The sequence below is a fragment of the Peromyscus californicus genome, unplaced genomic scaffold, assembly GCF_007827085.1.
Source record: "Peromyscus californicus insignis strain IS unplaced genomic scaffold, ASM782708v3 Scaffold_10__1_contigs__length_136768540, whole genome shotgun sequence".
Classification (NCBI taxonomy): Eukaryota; Metazoa; Chordata; class Mammalia; order Rodentia; family Cricetidae; genus Peromyscus; species Peromyscus californicus.
This window is the reverse complement of record NW_026294391.1, coordinates 62,257,004-62,278,126: the sequence shown is the minus strand read 5'-3', so window position 1 is coordinate 62,278,126 and position 21,123 is coordinate 62,257,004. Positions and strand designations below refer to the sequence as shown.

Sequence of the window (21,123 nt, the reverse complement as noted above, 5' to 3'; positions counted from 1 at the left end):
TCAACCTAAGAGCCATCTCAAGGATGAAAGGATGTTTCATCACATTCAAATCCATGAACAAGACACACCACATTAACAGAACGAAGGGCAAAAAACATCTAAACACTTCAATAGGTGGATAAAAGATTTTGACAAACACAATACCTTTTCTTTTTGAAACTCTTAAATTAGGTAGAAGAAGCATGCTTCAAAACATGATAAAGACCATATATGACAATCCCACAGCTAACATCACAAAACAGAAAGATTTTTGTATAAGGTCTGAAAACAGGAAAGAGATGTCCAATCTTGCCAAAAAATAAATAATAAGCAAAAGATGACATTAGATCTTTATATTACACCATAAACAAAGATCAATTAAGATGAATTATTAAGAAAAACAGCAGAAGATATGATCCACAGCATTGGGTTTAGCAGGGACCCTTTAGATATGACACTGGAAGCACAGCAAAAAAAACAAAACAAAAGTACATGAGTAAGATTACATCACACTAAAAACATTCTGCACAGTAACGGAAATAATCAACAAGCTTAAAAGACAATACATAATATAGGAAAAAGTATTTTCAAACCATGTATCCTAAATACATTACAACTCATAGCCAATATTTAATTTTATATATATATATATATATATATATATATATATATATATATATATAACATCTACCGATAGCCTAGTTATAAAAACAAGTGGAAAACTTTAGACATTTTTCAAAGAAAACACACAAATGGCCAATGGGCACATAAATGGACTAGCATTACTCATCATCACAGGAAAGCAAATCAAGACCACAATGAAACAGCACCTCATATCTACTAGGACGGCTATTACCAAAAGTCAAAAGATAACAAGTACTAGTGAGGATGTGGAGAAACAGGAAACATTCTACATTGTTGGTGGGAAGGTAAATTAACACATCATGGAAAATAAGCATAGAAGTTACTCAAGACACTAAAAATAGAAATAACATATGATCCAGGAATCCTTCTTCTAGGAGTATGTCCAAAGGAAACGAAATTAGCACCTAATGAAGATATCTGCACTCCCAAGATCACTGCAAAATTAGTCACAATAGTCAAGACATGGAAACAACATATCAGTTAACAGGTAAAGAAAATTGCTATTATATGTGTGTATTATATATAAGTCATGAAATATTATTCAGACCCAGAAAGACAAGTGCTGCCTGATTTCACTGATATATGGAACTTTGAAATATCAAATTCACAAATGCTGAGTAGAACTGAGGTTAGCAGATCAAGGATAGGGCAACAGCAAAATGATGATTAAGGATTACAATGTTTCAGTTATAAAACTAATAAATTCTGGGGAATTCTAACCCATAGCATGATAACTATAATTAATGATTTATTATATAGTTGTAATATATACACACTCACCACAGTCACACAGATGGTAACCATGTGAGGGGATTATAGATCTCTTCACAGCATATAGGAATGTCAAAAGATCGCATTATACACTTCAAATACATATAATTTTGCCATAGATAATCTAATTCATCAACTTACTTGGTTTAAGAAGTGCCTGGGAAATTAGTAAAGCACACTTCTAAGTATGTATGTGAAGCCATTTCCTGAGAAGATTCAAGGGAGAAGATACACTCTCAATTTGAGTGGCATCATCCTATAGGTCCTCAGGCCCAACTGGAATAAAGGAGAAAGTGAGCTAGCAGCACATACTCAAATATTCACATTCATTCTCTCTCCCTCACCTCCTCTCCTCCTTCTCCTTATGGGCCACCATAACAATTACTCTGTCACTATAAATCAAATTACACTGTCACCATGACACCAATTAGTCTGCTCTGCCATGGTGTACTGTCTACACCGTAAAGGGCTGAGTCTCCTGAAACCATGAGCCAAAATAAGTCTGTCCTTCTCTTTTAAGTTGTTAATTCAAGCAATCTATAGCAGCAATGAAAAAGTAATAAATACAAATTTTTATTGTCTTTTATACCTCAATAAAACTAGAAAAATTCTTCCCAGTTTAAAAAAATACATTGAGGTAATCCCCAAATAACAATAATTTCAAAAAAAAAGAATTTCAATTTGTAATTTTTGTATTCCTATTATAAATTGCCTGACTTTGGGCTATAAATACACTTCCAAATATGGAATGGATTATGATATGCTTTTTTTTTTTTTTGAGACAGGGTTTCTCTGTGTAGCTTTGCGCCTTTCCTGGGACTCACTTGGTAGTCCAGGCTGGCCTCGAACTCACAGAGATCCGCCTGGCTCTGCCTCCCGAGTGCTGGGATTAAAGGCGTGCGCCACCACCGCCCGGCTATGATATGCTTTTTAAAGCAACTACTATTAAGTGCAGTAAGATCCCTGAATTTAGGTGTCACAAATAACATTTTTGTATTAAATCTGCTACATGAAGTCTCCTCCAGATTCAACCTGACACATCTTTACAATGGCTTTGTTCCTTTTTTTTTTTTTTTTTTTTTTTTTTTTTGGTTTTTTTCGAGACAGGGTTTCTCTGTGTAGCTTTGCGCCTTTCCTGGAACTCGCTTTGGAGACCAGGCCGGCCTCGAACTCACAGAGATCCGCCTGGCTCTGCCTCCCGAGTGCTGGGATTAAAGGCGTGCGCCACCACCGCCCGGCCTTTGTTCCTTTTTGTAATAACCACACTGCCACAGTGAAAAATCTTAAACAAACTGTTGAAAGCCTAGCATAGGCTCATACCTATAATCTTAGCACTCTAGAGGCAGAGGCAGGAGAACTATGGAGAGTTCATTGCCAGCCTGGGCTACAGAGTAAACTCCAGACCACACTAGTTTACAGTGTGAGCCTTTGTCTCAAAAAAAAAAGCCAAACAGTTGTTAGAAATGCTAAACAAGGGCTGGAGAGGTGGCTCAGCAGTTAAGAGCACTGGCTGCTCTTCCAAAGGACTCCAGTTCAATTCCCAGCACCCATATGGCAGCTCACAACTGTCTGTAACTCCAGTTCCAGGGGATTCAGTGCTCTCTCATACAGACATATATGCAGGCAAAAACACCAATGCAAATGAAATAAAAAATAAGTAAATCATTTAAAAAAAAAGAAATACTAAACAAGCCCGTGGTGGCAGTGGTGGCCCACACCTTTAATCTGAGCACTTAGAAACGGAGGCAGGTGAATCTGTGTGAGTTCAAGGCCAGCCTGGTCTACACAGTAAGTCCCTGGACAGCCAGGACTGTTACAGAGAAACCCTGTCTTGAAAAACCAAATTAGAAAAACAAAAAAGAAATGCTAAATACGGCTTATTTGTTCTTTGGATGTATGTTTACACTTAAGAATTACCTTGTTTTTTTATTCTGTAGTTTGATAGTAATTTTGGAGCATTCTTTGACTCTCATTTGCCACACATTTCCTGTCACTAAGGTTGCTGTTTATAAAATAGTTTGGAATAAGGCTCACATTTCCAGAAGTCCAACCCAAGTCCTATTAAAGAGAAGCATGTGCATCTATTTGTAGGACGTCACTATTTGCTAAGATCGAGTACTGCCGGCCTCTAAGAGTTTTTGGCTATTGAGTTACTTAGGCTCAACTTGGCCACTAAGCTTTGCCAGGGGTATTTTCAGTATATGATCTCCACATACACTTTTTGAATTTCTCTGTTTCTTGGTTGCCCAGACCTAGACTACATTCCTTTATGTGGTAAGTCCTGGTGAATAAGTTATCTATTATCTATCTCTCTGTGAGCTTTCAAATGCCTGTACCAAGAAACTGTCTCAGGTCACATACGCTGATAAAAACAGCACTCAGGGAGGGAGGCACTAAGCAGAAACCCTTACTTATTTTACTATTTTTTGAGCCAGTTAAACCAGAACATGAAAGGGATAAAAATTGTAGTAAGACAAAGCCCTAGCCCCTCAAAAGATCTTCTTTCAATTGTGGCAGCCCTCCCTAGTCCTAAAACATCTCCTCAACCAGGCACACTGTAGTGCTACAAACTGAAAAGTGGGCCTCTGTGCTCCACATGCTGTGAATGTATGGGCGGAGGACAGCACAAGGCTGATAATCAAGAGAGCAATCTTCCCACTAGAGAGCAAGCCCCTTCACTCACTGGCCTTCTCTACTCCCTTCGGTGAGATATTTGGGTGATTTAATGATTCACACACTACACTCTGTGCGCTAAGTTACATCCATCAAGTCATTTTCTTTGGAATCATTGGCCTGTTCAGTCTCTTCCAGACTTTTTTTTTTGTTTCTGCCCCTGGGTCATATGGATTGTTTCCTATAGGGGCTTAAATCTCAAGATCCTGTTACCTTCCTGTTAGCTTCCGGTTCCTAGTTTCCAGGTCCTTCACAGCTCTCTGGGAGCTCACTTGGTTAGTCACTGATCCTTGTCTCTTCTGAGATAGGTACTTCTCATTCCATTCCACAGAGCTGGCCTGCTTGTCTGGTGTCTTCAGTCCTTGCTTCCCCCACACAGTCTCCCAGACCCCCAGGCTGCCTCAGTTTAGAAAGTTGGGAATGTATCCCTTTCTGTCGGATGCCAGCATCAAACAGCTCTAAAATATAAGGCAGCTGAACTGAATTGAATGGACTGAACTTCCCTCTGAGAATCACCATATCCCAATCTGGGCTCCTGGCACTTGTCTCCTGTCAGACATTCGCATCTCTACAACTCTTAAGGACAGTTTGTTTACTCTGGCCCTAGCCAGGCTAGGGAAATTTTCAAATCCTCTTATTGGAGATGACAGGGATGGGGGTGGAGGTTGGCTGAGAAGAGGGAGCCTGGCCACACCGTTCTTTGTGAGTTATAGTATTTTATAAGTGCCCCTGCCCTTTCACCTCACAAATCCTTTTGTTAGAGAACGCTTGTGTCCAATCCTATGATTCAGCAATTTCCTCTTCTGGACCCTTTCACTTAGGGGCCGCAGCTGCCACAGACCCTTACGAAACAGAATCCACACAATAAAATGGCCAAGGAGATAGGTTTGCAAATTGGGAGTGCTAATCTCTCAAGAGAACGGAAGAAAAGGTTGGCCGGTCCCACGATTGCGCAAATGAGTGAATAGCGTAGTATACAAAGAGGTAAAAGGCCCTCATATGAAAGAACTCGGAGCAATGGCTTTCCATTCCCGGGCTTGGGGGGCGGGGGGGAGACACGCACTGAGTCAATGTCCTTTGATGTCCATCGATGAGTTTTAACCCCCTTTCAGAAAGCCAGGCTGCAGAGGCTGGCAGCTGTACGGGACAGATCTGGGAACGGCTAGAGACCGCCCGCAGAGTCTCAGTAGGCTCAAAACTATCTAGATTTGGGAATGGGAACCTCTCTCAACAGAGAGACCCTTGGCCAAGAAAATGAGGGCCGCTGCACAGTCACTTGTGAGTTCTTGGGCTCAAATTAAGAGACCGAGAAAAGAATGCCAAAGGGGCAAGAGAAGAGCAAGTAGACGAAGTTTGGTGCGCGGCATTCCTCCCCTGGGGGTGGGGTGGGGTGGAGGTAGCAGTATCTTTCAGGAAGCTCCCTTGCACCCAGCCCGGCACTCAGTTGGGCTCACTTTGCCCTGCCCAGAGCTCAGAAGCAGGGGTCTTTCTGTGCCCCTCGCCGACCTCAGACGTTGAAATCTAGGAGTGCTCAGTCCACCACTCCCAGTTTTCCTGAAATAACTTGTTGCTTGCACACTATAGCAATGAGGTCCAGGGCTTTCGGAAAAGCTCAGGGGCTTAAAGGACAGAGAAGACCCAACGGGGGATAATAGGAAAGAATGGGATCTTTGTCAGCACCGGGTGAGAGGGGCGGTCAAGGAGCCACGGCCAGTCCCCGCCCCCTCCCTCCCTTTTCCCCTGACCTGGTGGCCTGGTTAGTCTGTTTGTACCCTCCTGGGGCCGTGGGCCTGTGACCCTGCTGGGTCGACAGCGGGGGGCGCGGGCCCGCAGCTACTCTTGTTTTTCTTTTCCTGTCACTTTTTCTTTCTCACCCCTCCCCTCGCAGTCTTTGGGCTCGGAACAGCTGCTGCTGTAGCTCCTAACTTTGTGCCTTTCTTCTCCCCCACAACGGCTGTTGGCGTCTTTGGAAACGCGGGCTGGCCGCCCCGCCAAGGGGGCGTGAGCAGCCCGGGTGCGCGCCGAAGGGGCACGGACGGTGCGGTGGTGACCGGATGGAACGGGGCGAGGAGCACGAGGCGGCGAGGGAGGGGCGGCGAGGGGCGAGGGGGCGGGGCGGGGCGGGGCCAGCAGGCCAGGGGCTGGATGTGCCTGTTGCTGGGATGCTGATGGATAGAGTTACACGGCTGCTGGGGCCAGCTCGAGGAGGTGAGGGGATATTTTTGGAGGGAAGAGTTTCTGAGTTTGGGATCGGGAGTGGGGGGAGGGCGAGAGGACACCAAAAGTTCCTCCTACATCTGGGCTTTCGTCTCGATTCAGACCATGTAAAAGGCGCGGTCCCAGCCAGCCATTGGGTGCCGCATGGACCTTCCAACGCTCTCTAGTGCCTCGCGTCCGGCGGTCGGCTCCATAGGTCCCGCCAGCTCTGTCTTTCTTTGCTTAGCTTCCCTTGCTTGTCTTTGTATTTGTGACCGTTTTCCAGTCCAGTCTTTTATCTTTCTTAATCTTGAATTGGCCACTGTTGCTGAATCTCTTGCTATCGGAAATCAGATCGAGAAGTACCTGAATGAAGAGTGACCGCTTTTGGAGAAGCATTTTTTATCTGCTTAACTATGCTCCTTGACTTTGCAGCAACTTACTTTTCTATGTGCAATTAGTCACAGGATTTGGAGCTCCTACTCGCTGTGAACGCTTTGCAGAAAATCTTGTCTAATTCTGTCCAGTGTTTTTTTCTTTTCTTTTCTTTTGCGTTATACATTGACTGGTAAGTGAACTAGGTGCTTACTTTATTGAGGGGAGAAATTTAGATTCCTTTAGGAATGTACACAAGAGGATTGCTCCGCGCTGGGCATCATTTATCTGGCTACCTAAGGGATAAGTATTTATGGCTTAGGGTGGAGAGATTGTTTGGAAATCATTAGTGTTTTGTTTTATATCTGCAATTTTTGTATCGCGCCTTGAGGGTATCGTTATTTTCGTGGATGTAAACTTTTCCAACGCTTAAAAAAGTAAACTAACTGGTAGTGTCTTTGCATTTTCTACCTATTTTATTATTGTTGCTATTATTGCTTGCTTGCTTGAATGAGGTGCCTTGTGAAATACTCAGAATCAAGTTGTCTGCCTCCTTCCCGGTGGTATAGTTGGAAATTTGTCATCCCGAATTTTGTCTATTTAACAAAAGAACAAATTAATTATTTCCAAAGGCTTTTGTTGATGCTGAATTCATTTAAGAAATTAGTAATTATTTTCTCAGTATTCTGACAGATTAAAGGGGAGCAAGAAACTTAAACATTGATTCAAAACTTAAACACCTGAAAAGGAGAAATCAACCTTTTTGCTACCTCAGGGCCAGGCTCTGCGCACCAAATTTCCCTGCACCGAAGTTCCCTGTGCCTTGCCCGCTCTGGCGCACTCCACCCCCTCCTTTGACATTCCACATAATGAATATACTTGAAATACGATTCTTAAAGTAATAGCTGTGCCGTATAGAGTGAGTAACAGAAATACCAGGGAGCTTTCATGGTTTATTTTTGTAAATGACCACCACAATTACTTTTTCCATAATTTGTTACCTTACTTTTTTTGTTCTGGGAAGAACGGAAAAAATTAGTTCTCAAAAACTTGTGCTAATATCTTTCTCCACAAGTGGAATATATGTTAACTTTAATCACTCATCAAGGCATAAAATGTTCAAGAAGGGTGGCAAATTAGAGATAGTTTGTCTCCTGAGAATATTTTTATTTGAGAACTTCCTAATAACGACTTTTTCATTCAACAGTAAGTAGAAATCTGAATGGCAGAATTGTAAAGCATAGCTTTAGGTGAATTTTTTCCACCTGTTTTTGTGTCCACCTCAAAGCAAACCTGTGTTGAAATCTTTCCAGCCCGATGTGGCTCCATGCAGCTCATCACTGCTGAGTGCCAGATTTTAGCAGAAAACTAAGTACCTTTTACTGCAGTGGCTTATTACGCCCTTGAAGCCCTGATTGTAAAACCAGTATCACCTCTTATTTTAAATTGCTCTCTGCCCACTAATACAATCCTGACGTCCTAGGACCTCAAATCCAGTTTTAAGCTCTAGGCAAAACTCCTTGTGCTCTGTTCCAGTAAAATTAGGTTGACCAAGAAAACGAAATCTCAATTTCCTTTCTATTATATCAGAACTGTGCTATAAATTGCAGTTGCAGTTCATAAAGCAATTTATTCTGGAACTACTTGAGGAAAAGTAAATTTATAGTGATCTGCTGCTTAGATTCACCAGCTTTCCTGGACTCTCAAATCTTCACTCAGTAGAAGTTGGGTGTTTGTGTGTTCATTCAGTTTTTTTGTTTGCTTTCCTTTGTTCAGAATTAGAGTTTAACACTATCGCCAATATTTTCATCTCAAAATGAAAACAGATTTATCACAAATTCTCATTCTGCTGTAATTACACTCGTGAGTTAAATAAGCTAAAAGACAGATTTAAACTTATCAAATATACTCTCTTTGTTACTTTGCTAAAAGTGAGTTACTTTTATGCTTAAAAGATTCAACAATTGAAAGTAATTCTACTATGTAAAATTTCAGATTTTTGAAATGGGTACAATTTAAGATATTCTATTTTGGTCACACTTTTTGATATTCAGCATAATTTGATGCTTAATGACAGTTTGAGAGCATAGATTCAGTAGATTAAAATTAAAGAATAAGTGACATTTTAAAAATCAACCTTTTAATGATAACATCTTGTTCTTCTATGAAAGGTTGTGCTCTTCAATATAGGAAATTCAGTGGAGTTTTGCTATTAAAATAGTTTTAAATAGGACTATCTAACAAAATAAAATATATGCATAGAGATCTTACTCTAATAATTTGTAATGACTTAATTCTTTAAAATCCTTTTACCAAAAAGTATCATTTATTTTGCCAAAAGGAGACAACATTCAAATCCTGACTCTAGTCTGTCCAGGAAGGACACACACAACATATGACTCCACTGACCGTTGCCAAAGCTAAACATAATTTCTCAGTTATGACTGGCATTTGTAGTTTTGACTTCTATTGGAGGCATTACCTTTAAAATGGAACATAAAGATTCCTTAATGAAGAAACTTTGGAATTAAAAATGCCATTCTAAGGCAGCCCAATGACCATCCATTCCCATAATCCATATCTGGTAGTACACCAAAAGGACTCAAATTTTTATCATAGACCTCAGACTGGCATTTCATAAATCCTTGGTTTCCATTAATAACCCAAAATTGATCAATATTTTAAATATTTAGCTTCTCAAGCTTATTTATATGCTGTATTTCCATAGGCATTTTTATAAAAAATCTTTATAATATTCTCATCTACGTGAGTGATGTATTGATTCTTAATTATATTTGTCTTTAAAATCATTACTTCAGTCTTGAGTTTCTTACCCACAGCACACACACCCATGAATAGAGAATGGAAAAGTACCAAGAGGGGTCTTGATTTTGGTATTTGAATGCATGTTGTAGAAATGCACATTTATCCTAGGTTTGCTCTGTCCTTTTCTCTTTTTGAGCTTGTGTTTAAATTTTAAAAGTGAAATAGGAAAATAATTGTTAAAAATATAAGTCACTTGTCAGACCATACAACCAGAGTCACCCAGTGGTAAAGTTCAATTATATTTGTGTCCAGTCTATTTTCTGTGTAGATGTATATGCACAGAAAAGTACTAGTTGCTATTGAATACATGCTGCACATAGTTTCTTGTTTGTTTGGAAGCTCTTTAGTTTGGTTTTCTTTTTATTTGTTTTTGGTTTGGGGGTTGTTTGGTGTTTTGAAGGAGTTGTGTGTGAGTTTTTTTGTTTGTTTTGGTTTTGTTTGGGTTTGGTTTTTGCCATGCTGCCCTCAAACCTGTGATCAGCCTCTCATGTAGCTGGGATTACAGACACCCACCACTGCCATTCTTTATCTTTCCACCTAAAATTCTACCTTTAAAAATCAGTCTTTATGTATTCCTAAAATACGTAAGCACTGAGATTTCAAACCATTTTTCTATTTCATCTGAAGTGTTGTTTCTCTGCATTTTATTGAAAAGCAAATATAGTCTGCTCAAGTGTTGTGTCTTTTGGTTAACAACTGATTCATGGGAAGTTCTCCAGTGATATTTAAATTTGTAACCAATATCTTTTTCAAATGTATTCTATGCAGATATTAAACAGAACATTGAGTATTACCTTTAATTTTTTGTTTTCAGTCATGTAAAGTAATAATAACATATTAAGTCCATGATTTTCCTTTAGACAAAGTCTCCCTGTACAGTTAAGGCTGGCCTCAGACATGATTCTTCTGTCTCAGCACCCTGGGTATCAGGATTACAGAAGTGCACTGCCATGCCCAAATTCTACATTTCCAACTTTTAAAAATTTCCATTCCCTACAATGTAGTAATTTCAAATTTTTAAATATTTATTCTTCAGTACTACCTCTTGTGCCCATTTTAGGAGACACATCTCATTGATATTACTTATATTTTTCAACCTGATTATGTGCTTTTTCACAAAATATATTTTATCAAGCCTACTGGCTAACCCATAACTATTCAAATATTACAAATACGTGTTTCTAGAGCTAAGTAATTTTTGAAAACTTGGGAATAATGGTGGGGGGGGGTGTGCGTGCGTGCATGCGTGCATGCGTGTGTGTGTGTGTGTGTGTGTGTGTGTGTGTGTGTGTGTGTGTGTGTGTGTATCTGTCCTATGTCTGGCTTGATCCTATGCCATTGATCTTCCACATTCTCCAAGGATTATTGTAGACTCCACTGGGGACGGTGGTGAGCATTTATGTAATTACTGTTACAGAAAAAAAATGAATAGTTGATAATAGTCCTCTAATTTTTTGAGAGAAAAATTTAAGATGAGCGTTTTAATTATAAGCTATAGCTACTGTTCATGGGGTTGAAATGTCTCTTCTCTGACTTCAGTATATAAAAGGTTAGACCATTTAATATCCCTATGTTTTATCATTTCTTCTACAGTGTATAGTCTATATACATATATATTTTTTAATCATAAACTATGTTTTACTAGGTATATATTTCATATGTATATGTAGCCTAACCTGATTAAACATTTGAAAGACAATAATAGGTCTTTGAGGTTTGCTAATACAAATACATAGCTCATAGTTCAAGAACCATTTATCTATCATTTCAAGCACCATTGATCTCTCCCTTTCTTTGCTAATTGTAGGAGTTACGGCCATTATTATATATTTTAATGTTTTACTGTACTCAGTTTAGCATTTTTTTTTATATAAGTGACCCCATTTAACAAATAAGTTTGTGCTAAATATGTGTGGACCCATGAATCTGGAAACTTTGGTGCATTTTCACAAATAAATAATACCACAAAATAGTCATTAGTATTCCCAGAAAGTTAAAATCCTTCTTGAATATTGAGTGCTAATGCTTAAGGGGTGGGGGAATGAAATAAGTGAAAGAGTAGTGAGACCCTGGAATATTTTTTTAATATAGTTTTTATTCGTGGAGGATTTCATACTTGTATGCAATGTATTTTGATCATAACCAACCCTTGCTCCACTCTAACTGTCCCCAGTCCCCTCCCACACTTTAGAATGTTCTTTTTTTCTTTTGTTTTATAACACACTGAGTCCAAATCAGTGCCGCCAGGAAGCACATGGCTGTGGGGTCAACCAGTGGCCAGTGGCCACACACTCTCGAAGAAAAACTGTCTCCCCCTCCCCCAGCAACTCTCAACTGCCAATAGCTCCTCACTATAGGTGGGGCCTCATGAGGCCCTCCCAACCACTGGCTGCTCTGGCTTCATGAATGCAAAGGCCAGAAGACATGGGAATTCTTAAGGAATTTCTAGATAAAGCTGGAAAGCTAGCTCAGCAATTAAGAGCATTTGTGCTTGCAGAAGGCCTAGGTTCAGTTCCCATCACCTACATGGGGGCTCACAACCATCCAAAAGTCCAGTTCTGAGGGAATCTGCCCCATCTTCTGACCTCTGTGGGCACTAGGCACACATGCAGTGCACGCACCATACACAGAGGCAAAACTCATATAAATAAACTAGAATAAATAAATCATGTTTTTAATTTAAAAAAAGAAACTTCTCAGCAAGAAGGTAGATGGTATTTATTTGGCACATGCACATTCATTTGTAAATTTAATACTTTCTTTTAGATGTACTACCAGCATTACTCTTTATTAATACATGAGGATATGGTACTTTCCCCTCTGAGACCTTCAGATTGGAAAGCGATTTTTAATAGGAATTATGCAAGAGTGAAAATCCAAAATTAAGAGTACACAGTCTTATGTGGATGAATTTAGTAAAAAAATATAGAGATTATAGGTTGCAAGGTAAATTGGACTAGAAGATAAACTGGAAAGAAACTGATCTTAAGTCAGTTCTGTTTTGGCCACTAGATTATATGGGCAGAGCAAGATTGAGAAGTCATGAAATTCTTACACTGTGTTATCTTGTCTTATTTCTGAATACCCTTTGTATGAGCTGGGAATGTAGCTCAATGGTAGATCACTTACTTGCTCCATATGTGCAAGACCCTGACTGTGACCCTAAGTACTACAAAGGAGGAGAAGCAAGAGAGGGAAAGGAGGAGGCAGCCAAGGAAGAACACACCTAAATGTCCTTCCTCAAAAGAATTTAAGCGTTGAAACTTCAGGCAGAAAGGTTGATAGCAATAGAAAATACTGTGCATTCCCTTGGTTCCACACAATATCAGGCATATGACAATCACATATTAGTCACTACCATAATACAGTATAATAAAAAGCCTACTTCGTGTGCTATTGTAAGGATTAGATGGGTTTATGTGTGAATAATGCTTAGAAAGGTGCTTAGCATGTACTGAAGGAACAGTGTGCATGTTCTGTTACTATTGCTGTTTCAACTAGTTTTTAATATTTTCTTCTTGTATGTGTGAATGTGTGTGTGTATGTGTGCATGACAGAGAGACAGAGACAGAGAGATGAGAGAGAGAGGTGTATAGGTATGTGTACATGAGTGTATGTAGGTGCACTCGTACACAATAAGGTACATGTGGAGGCCAGAGGTCGATGTACCTTTCTCAGTCTCTCTCTACCTTTTGTTTGGGACGGGTTGTTTGATTGAACCTACAGCTTCCTGATTGCTAGATTGGCTAGCCAGCAATCCCCAGGGAAACACCTGCTCATTCTCAAAGTGCTGGGATCCTAAGCATGCACTTCTGCATCTGACTTTACATGGGAGCTGTGACTCTGACCTCAGGTCCTCAAGCTTGGGCTACAGGCACTTTACCCACAGAGCCATCTCCCCAGCCCCTCATTGTTTGTTTTCTTTGATTAAACCTCTTGCACTACTCTTAGAATTTATTTGTGGCAAATAAGCACATGTCTTTGTGAGTTAATAATATGGTGGATAAATATAATTAATAATGTTATATTATGTATCTCAAAATAGAAGGAATATGAGTATACTCATCATAAAAAATGATGAAAGTTTAAAGTAATGGACATGCTAGTTCCTATGAGTTGATTTGCTACATGAATCAAAGCATTCCATTATGCCTCATAAATATAAATATGATGTATAAATTTGATGTGTCAATCAAAATGCAATGTATTTTTTAATGGGGACATTTAACAGATGCTATCTAGTAACCATTGCCTTACATTGGGTGTGGACTTTAACCTCAGCTTCAGAATTAAACAGGGACTAGGGGTGACTTGAAAGGAGCCTGGAGGCAAGCTCCAACTATGTCATCTGATGTTGATTGATCTCCTTGTGCCTCCTTATTTGGTGAAGACCTAAAGATATTGGTAATTGCATCATTCCCAGTGTTGCCATCTTCAGAGTCCATTTCCTGATCCAACTGTTGTATTCATGAGAAAAATGTAGTTGGAATTCACTTTCAATAGGTAATATTAGAGAACTTTGTTTTTTTATTTAAATAAAATATATTTCTCTCATATTAGCTACTTAAAATAGCAAATACCTTCAGTGATTGCTACAGAAATGGTTTTATCTCTAAATTGGTAATTTTTCCTTTTTTAATTTGAAGCTTGCACATCTGTTCATATTATGCACAGGGAAAACCAGTGATCCTCAAGGTAATAATTCATTTATATATTAAATTGTATTATTTAGTGAACACTCTTTTCTTTGGGAATAGAGCATTTAATTTTGAACACTTTGTAATTGGAACTATTTTCCGGTGATTGCCTTCTAGAGTAGGGCATTTGCAGGTAAAAACGTCCAGCCTTCATTCAGCATTTCTAAAGTGCCTGTTAAGTCCTCAGCAGTATAGAATACAAACAAAACAGAACTTGCCTAATAAGGGGCAAAGCAAGAATTTGACCCCAGGTCTTTTGACCACCAGACATTGCTATAAAACAATGCACCCTACCTTCTTTGACATAAAACAAAAATGCTAAAATATTAGCATCACCAACTCCCTGCATCATTAATATGGATATCAAAGAAATACAAAGTGTGTTTTATATAAAGTTAAAAGGTAAATTTAACTGGGGAAAGTAAAAATTCTAAAAATATCTTTTAAAATAATGTCTTTCCAATCATATCAACCAATATTTACAAGCACCATTTCCTAATCAGGTTACACACATAAGATATATTTTTTCTGCTTTTCAACAAAAATTGAAAATAATGTCTAAGGTTCATGTATTCCTTTTGAAATTACTCACACATGGCCTAGTATAATGTGTTCATAAGTGACTTCTGAAGCATTCTAGTTGTTGGAACAGACACAGATTCAGATATCAAAGCTGCCTATTTTAAATATCTTTATTTTCTTACAACAGAATAACAGTGAATGTTTATATCGGATCATTACAAAGTATTTCCTTGTGATCCTTCCCTTTGCTGCATTTGATGTTTACGGTAAATGTGTCTAGTCACATAGTTTAGTTTCAACATTTATGTAGTGCAAAGTAAAAAAAAAATCCTGTATTACAACCTGCAGTAGGGCATCAGCACTTTTTAAATGTAACAGTTTCTGAACTTCTGAGTTTGAAAATGCATGAACCTAGAACCACTTTGAAATTAAAAGTGTAAAAACAGCTAAGAAGCCTGAATATGTCTATTTTAACATTTTCTGATCAATTTCTAAAGCTTTTGCTGCTTCTAAAAAGCATATTGTTCCTCTGTGGTTTGTAATTCCTTATTTTGGCCACAGTTAATGAATTTTGTTCATATGCAGTAAATTTATTGAAATGAATTTCAGGGGATTTGTGGTTGCACAAATGCCACTCACAGTTTGTGTGCCTTTTCTGACACAGCATTTTTCTTCTTTAGAGCTGTTGCAGTTAATGCATTACATTCATAGGCCAATTACAGTACAAAGTGGTAGCAGAATAATGGGAAATTTGTGAGGAAAATGGAACAGAAAAATGGAAGCATGGGATTTATTTTCAGGAGACTTCAAGAGCCTGAAAAGCAAAACTATTAAAGCTTCATTGAAAAAGGTACTTCACCTTATAGAGTAGTTAATTGACCTACTTAATGAGGTGGAAAATAGATTATGTTGGGTGAGAGGTATTTAATGAAGCAACCCTAGAAATTCTCTACACTAGAAAAAAAAATCCTTGGCAACCAAGCCTTTGTCAAATTGTCCTTCATTGTGTACTTATTTATCTTACTTGTACCTAATGGATGAAAGCTGTATGTAAAGCAGTTGTTAAACTAAGTTGTAGGTAGGAAAAGTATGTGTTCGTGTTCCTTTAGTCCACATGCATTTGTAATAATACTGATATAACTATGAAGTTCAGTTCTAGAGCTTTTGCACTCCCGATTGTTAATATTTTATTGTGTATGCTAAAAAGGATAAGTGTGTCCTCAGTAAAATAATTGTGTTATTATTATGCTTAAATTTTGGTGGTGGTTATATAGTCATAGTGTCTTAAAATTTTTATTAACATTATTTTATTTTATGTGTGTGAATATTTTGCCTATATGTATGTACACTATGCGCTGGCCTAGTGCCCATGGAGGCCAGAAGAGGGCATCGGATCACTTGGATCTGGAGTTACAGAAGGTTGGAGCTGCCATATGGGTGTTGTGAATTGAACCAAGGTCCTCTAGAAGAACAGCCAGAGCTCTTAACCTCTGAGCTATCTCTCCAGCCCCAAAATAGTCATACTGTCTTTAAGAAATTGAAGATCTAAACACGAGTTTAACAATTTTTAAGTTATGAAGTTAATGATCAAGTTATAAGGAAAAAGCACAGGTCACTACTGTAAAAGGGAATTGGATTCCTTACATAATAGAGAGAACTTAATCTGTAAGACTTAAAGCTTTAAAAGTTCAAATTGGGAACTGAATCCCATATAATGTTTGTTATGGGAAAAGAATCTTCAGATGTTTCTATTTTAGAGAATCTGATACTAATTATAATTTCAGAACAAGTAAAAGTCCTTTGTCAATTTGTGCTGAAGAGTAGTTCTCTCCCTTAGTCTGTCCACTGTGAATCTGTTGGCATATGGATGGCATCCACAAACCAACAGATTCTAGTAGTGGTGACATAATAAATGATATCAGTTTAAGATGACTTACGCACAAATGATTGGAAGTTCTGATGAAATTTAGTACATTAGGGAGTGAAAAAGAAGAGAAGGAGAGAAAGGCAGAGAGAAGGAAAGAGAGGAGGGGGAGAAAAGAAATTAAGAAGGGGGAGAGAGGAGATGGAGAGAGAGGAAAGAGGGGAAGAAAGGAAGAGAAAGGAGAGGGGGAGAGAGGGAGGAAGGGAGGGGAGAGAAAGGAAAGGAGAGAGGAGAGGAGGAAAGAAAGGAGGGGAAGAGAGAGAGGAGTGAGAGAGAGGGGTGGAGGGAGAGAGAGATTCTGCTTTTAAATATTTTAACTTGATTAATCCAGCCATCAGAGTAGACTACAAAGCAATGACTTTTGCCCTAAATTAAGCCACTACCTTGATTACAAAAGAGATATTTAGAATAATGTAAGTTGCTTGGCACTCTTAAGGAGACATTTTAAAGCTCTTAAAGGGGTGACTATTCACTATCCCTCAAACGGTAAAAAAAAAAAAAAAAAAAAAAAAAAAGTGTGTTTTTCCCTTTAAGACACAATCCAGATTTCTTCATGACTCCAAAACAGTTATCTTTTCAAAATACTTATCTTTAATTTGTGGGAAAACAATAGTCACAAATAAGAAGTCTCCTAAGACCACTTTAAAAACTTGCAAAGGGAATGATGTCGCCGAATTATGACGTACAAATGTCTTTTTACTAAAGGGCTATGTCACAAAACCTACATTTCACGACTTGCCTCACTCCAGAGAGGTTCCCTCTTAAGCATCTTCCCTCTATATCTTGAAAGTAACCACGTTTTCCTTTCTGGTTTTCATTTAAGTGTTTATTTTGTTGCTTGGTGTCATCTATAGATAAGTATTTCAATCAGGAAAGAAATATAAGTTTAAATGTTTGGTTTTAACATTAGGTTTGAGCTGTTTGGTTTAGTGTCCAAGACAGCTAAGGCAAATTTCTGTATTTCTAACATAATTAATTAGTTCTTACAGCTACCTTTACAATATAAAATCTTATTTATAATTAATGTCATAAATTGGAAATCAGTTGTTTGAACTGGATGGAAGTGAATCAAATAGCCAATTACTTGTTTAACTAAACCCTTATTCATGGTGTTTAACGAGCTACCTTTGTTTGTCTTCACATGAATGAAGAGAAAACAATCAAGCAGAAACTGCCAGCTCCACACTTGGCTCTGTCATTTATGAAGATCAATGATTACTTTAAATGATGTCTTATCGTAATTCCGCTTAAGTCAAACATTCCTAGAGAAGAAAATTAAGATGGATTTTCTCAGAAGTATCTTGTCATGTTTTGTCATTTAAAAACATGATTCTGATTACATGTAATTAATCTGTAAGTTTCTGTTTGTTTGTTTTAGAAGTATCAATTAATGTGAAAGTCAATCCTTTTAGACTCAATGGAACATCAGCTTGCACCTCTTCTTTCTGAAATACCTCCGACAGTGCCAATTATCAATGGAGATCCCATATACCCTGTAAGAGAAGTTTTGTTTCTTTTTATTTGCACTATAACTGGTTTAAATGTTATGAAATCTGGCATTGGTTTTTATTTAGACTATTTGTCACTTTTATGGTCACTTACTTGGGAAATTTTGTTTGTTTTATTGTTATTTTGGGTTTTTTTTGTCTTTTCAGCACTGGTTATTTTCTTTGTAGGCCTTTTGAAAATTACTTAAGACATTCAACATTAGCTTATCTTACATAAAATTTCCTTTTGAATTAATTTAGCTGCTTCTTTATACTCTTTTGCACAACTTCAAAGGCCTAGTCCTGTATTGTTAAGTTTCTACTACCTACGGATTCATAGTGTGTATCTTTTGAAATTGTGAGTTTAATGAAGACTAATGTTCCTTCATGCTCATTCAGTTAGGAGTTCAATTATCTAATATTTGAAAGTATTGTATTTGAATAGTAATGACTTCTATGAGTAAGACTGGTTTCTAGAAAGAAAAAGTGTACTTCAGATTTAGCATTTGCCCCTTTAATAGATTCAGTGGAAGGTCTAACATAATATATAATGTAAAAAGATGATGGACTTTTTGTCTCTTGAATTAAAAAAAAGCAAAGATGGTATGTTAGCATAACAACATGGACAGAAATGATTGAAATATATGCATGCAGTGTTTGATAATAAAAAGTTTTATTTCTAAAAATGACAAAAGTAAAATGGTTTTGTAATCAAAATTACATTTTTTTTTAGATGGAGAGTTGCTTTCTGGACCCCAACGCCATGGCAGCATATTCTAATTTTTCACAGACCACGACTCAGCCTAAAATATATAACACCTGGCCTTCTTGTCCCCAATACTTGGCTCAAGTATGTCTGAATTTTACCTTCAGATAAATTTTATTTTCTGGGATTTTGTTTATTTGTTTGTAAAGGTTTTGTTCTAGGGGTAGATGCAGAGGAGAATAATGTCTTTCCACCCCAATGCACCTCTTTACTATGACCTTATTAAGCTTTACTTGGGTGGGGGAATGACCTGTTCTTACTAAGGGGTATTGAATTTCTCCTAAATGCCCATTGACCCAATTGTACTCTTCGCCTTGAGGATTTTGAAATCCCCATAATTAGGGGGACTGAATATTATTCAAAAGGATAATAATGACTTTTTCCATAGATTTACAAAAAGTGTGTCATTAAATAATTATCTATTTCTAGATTGTATTCGTTCAAGTTAACCCTGGAGAGGTCCTTACCATAAAAGCCGATGATGGGTCCATTCAGCATGTTCAAGGTTTGTTAAAGTAGAATTAGATGTGTGTTGTCTTACAATCAGATCGAGGGAACCTAAATATTGTTGTAAAATTACTAACAATTCAGTAATATCTCTTACCGTTTATGAGTCAAAATACTCAACATATTCCTCATAGGAACTTAGCATCAACAGCACAAGAGCCAATTTTGCTGATCTTTCTAGAAATCTTCAAAACTCACTTTTAAAACATGAACACAAGTTAATTGAAGAATTTTATTCAAAGAAGTCCAGACACTGTAAATAGTGATTGTTACTTACCAGTTTTATTTTTGACTTCAATATGGGAATTTAATCGCTTACCTTACAATATGATCTGTGCTAATGCTTTTACTTCAATAGCAAATCTTTGAAACAGTTAATGTACTACAGGTTAATACAGAGAATTATTTATGTCCATTGAGATGTTTGGCATATTTGTCAGATTGGAGAATATCAAAAGGCAGTGAAAATATCTGCATATACTTTTAATGTTTGCATCAAAATATAAGGCCACAAAAAGGCAAGCTGACATATCAGGATATGTAGGCTACTTTTTATAGAGTTCTATCTATAATATATTTGCAAAATTAAATAACATTTGAATTTTAGTGGCACATATTCTTATTAAAGTTAAATTCAGGTTTATTGAATTTATAAAGCTCAGTATAACTCACGAACAAAATGAAACATAAATTTCTTTTTTTTTTTTTTTGAAAATTCCAAAAATGGCCTTTCCTCTTAATGGCCTTTCCCATCTTTTAAAAAGATGCAAATATATACATTCTTTTACTTCATGTATGTACATAATGTATTGTGATCATACTTCCATTTCCCTCTCTTGCTCCCCTCCAACTGATGCCCTTCCTTTTCCAATCTAGTCTCTCTTCTGTTTTCATGGACATAGCTGCTTGGTTTTGGTAACCAATTGAGTTTAATTAGGGTTTGTTGCATGAGCATGGACAAAGGGTTTGCTGTAGGAGTGTGGGGATCTTAGGAATGGCTACACCACTGAAGAAAATATCTGCCCCTTCCAACCACCATTAACTGCCAATAATTCCTCAAGGGGGGTGTGGGGCCATGTGAACCTCTCCCCTCTAGGAACCGTTAACTGCCTATAAATCTTCAAAGACATACATACATTCTATTTTTTTTAAATGTTGTTAAAAGGTAACATCTCGTGTTAACCACCAATCTGTACGATCTATAGCAACAAAACTAGATATATATTATACAAATATGTATCATACATGTATGAGTGTTTGATCAGTTTTAGAGTGTTCTACAGATGGAGCCTTCAGAGAGCTCATTCTTTCACATTTCCAACAAATATTTCTTTAATGCCTAGCATGCACCATCATTGCACTAAATACCTAGTAATAATGTCCAGGAGCAAGGACACACATATAAAGTATTGTATATAGTAATTTTATATAACTATTTTAATTATGCATACACATTTTATTATGTATAAAAACAGAAAAGATCTCAGTTTTAAATAGTCAATGATAAAGTATATTGCTTTGTGTTCATAGACTTAGTATTAGCTATTTTAAATTAAGATGACTTTCTGGTTTTGTGCTAATTGTTTTATATTCTAAGGTGATTTTGATCTAGTGCTGTGCCAGGAATGACAGTAAAAAGCCAGAGGACCAGCAAATGTACTTACCAGGCCAGAATAGATACAGAAAAGATTGACTAAATTGGCAGATAGATATACAGTGAGCAGTTTGTGACAGAGAAAGTCACCTCCTGAAAGG

At 37.5% G+C, this 21,123-nt stretch overlaps 1 protein-coding gene across 1 annotated transcript in view; it reads left to right on the top strand.

The window, feature by feature from the left end:
• Positions 1–731: 731 nt before the first annotated feature.
• Positions 732–21,123, top strand: part of LOC128116865 (fibronectin type III domain containing protein 3C1-like) — a 68,412-nt gene continuing 48,020 nt past the window's right edge. The window contains exons 1-4 of the mRNA XM_052748492.1: positions 732–908; positions 4,890–5,028; positions 5,957–6,201; positions 19,291–19,366. Of these exons, the coding sequence (XP_052604452.1) occupies positions 732–908; positions 4,890–5,028; positions 5,957–6,201; positions 19,291–19,366 (637 nt within the window). The remainder of the gene's footprint in view (positions 909–4,889; positions 5,029–5,956; positions 6,202–19,290; positions 19,367–21,123) is intronic.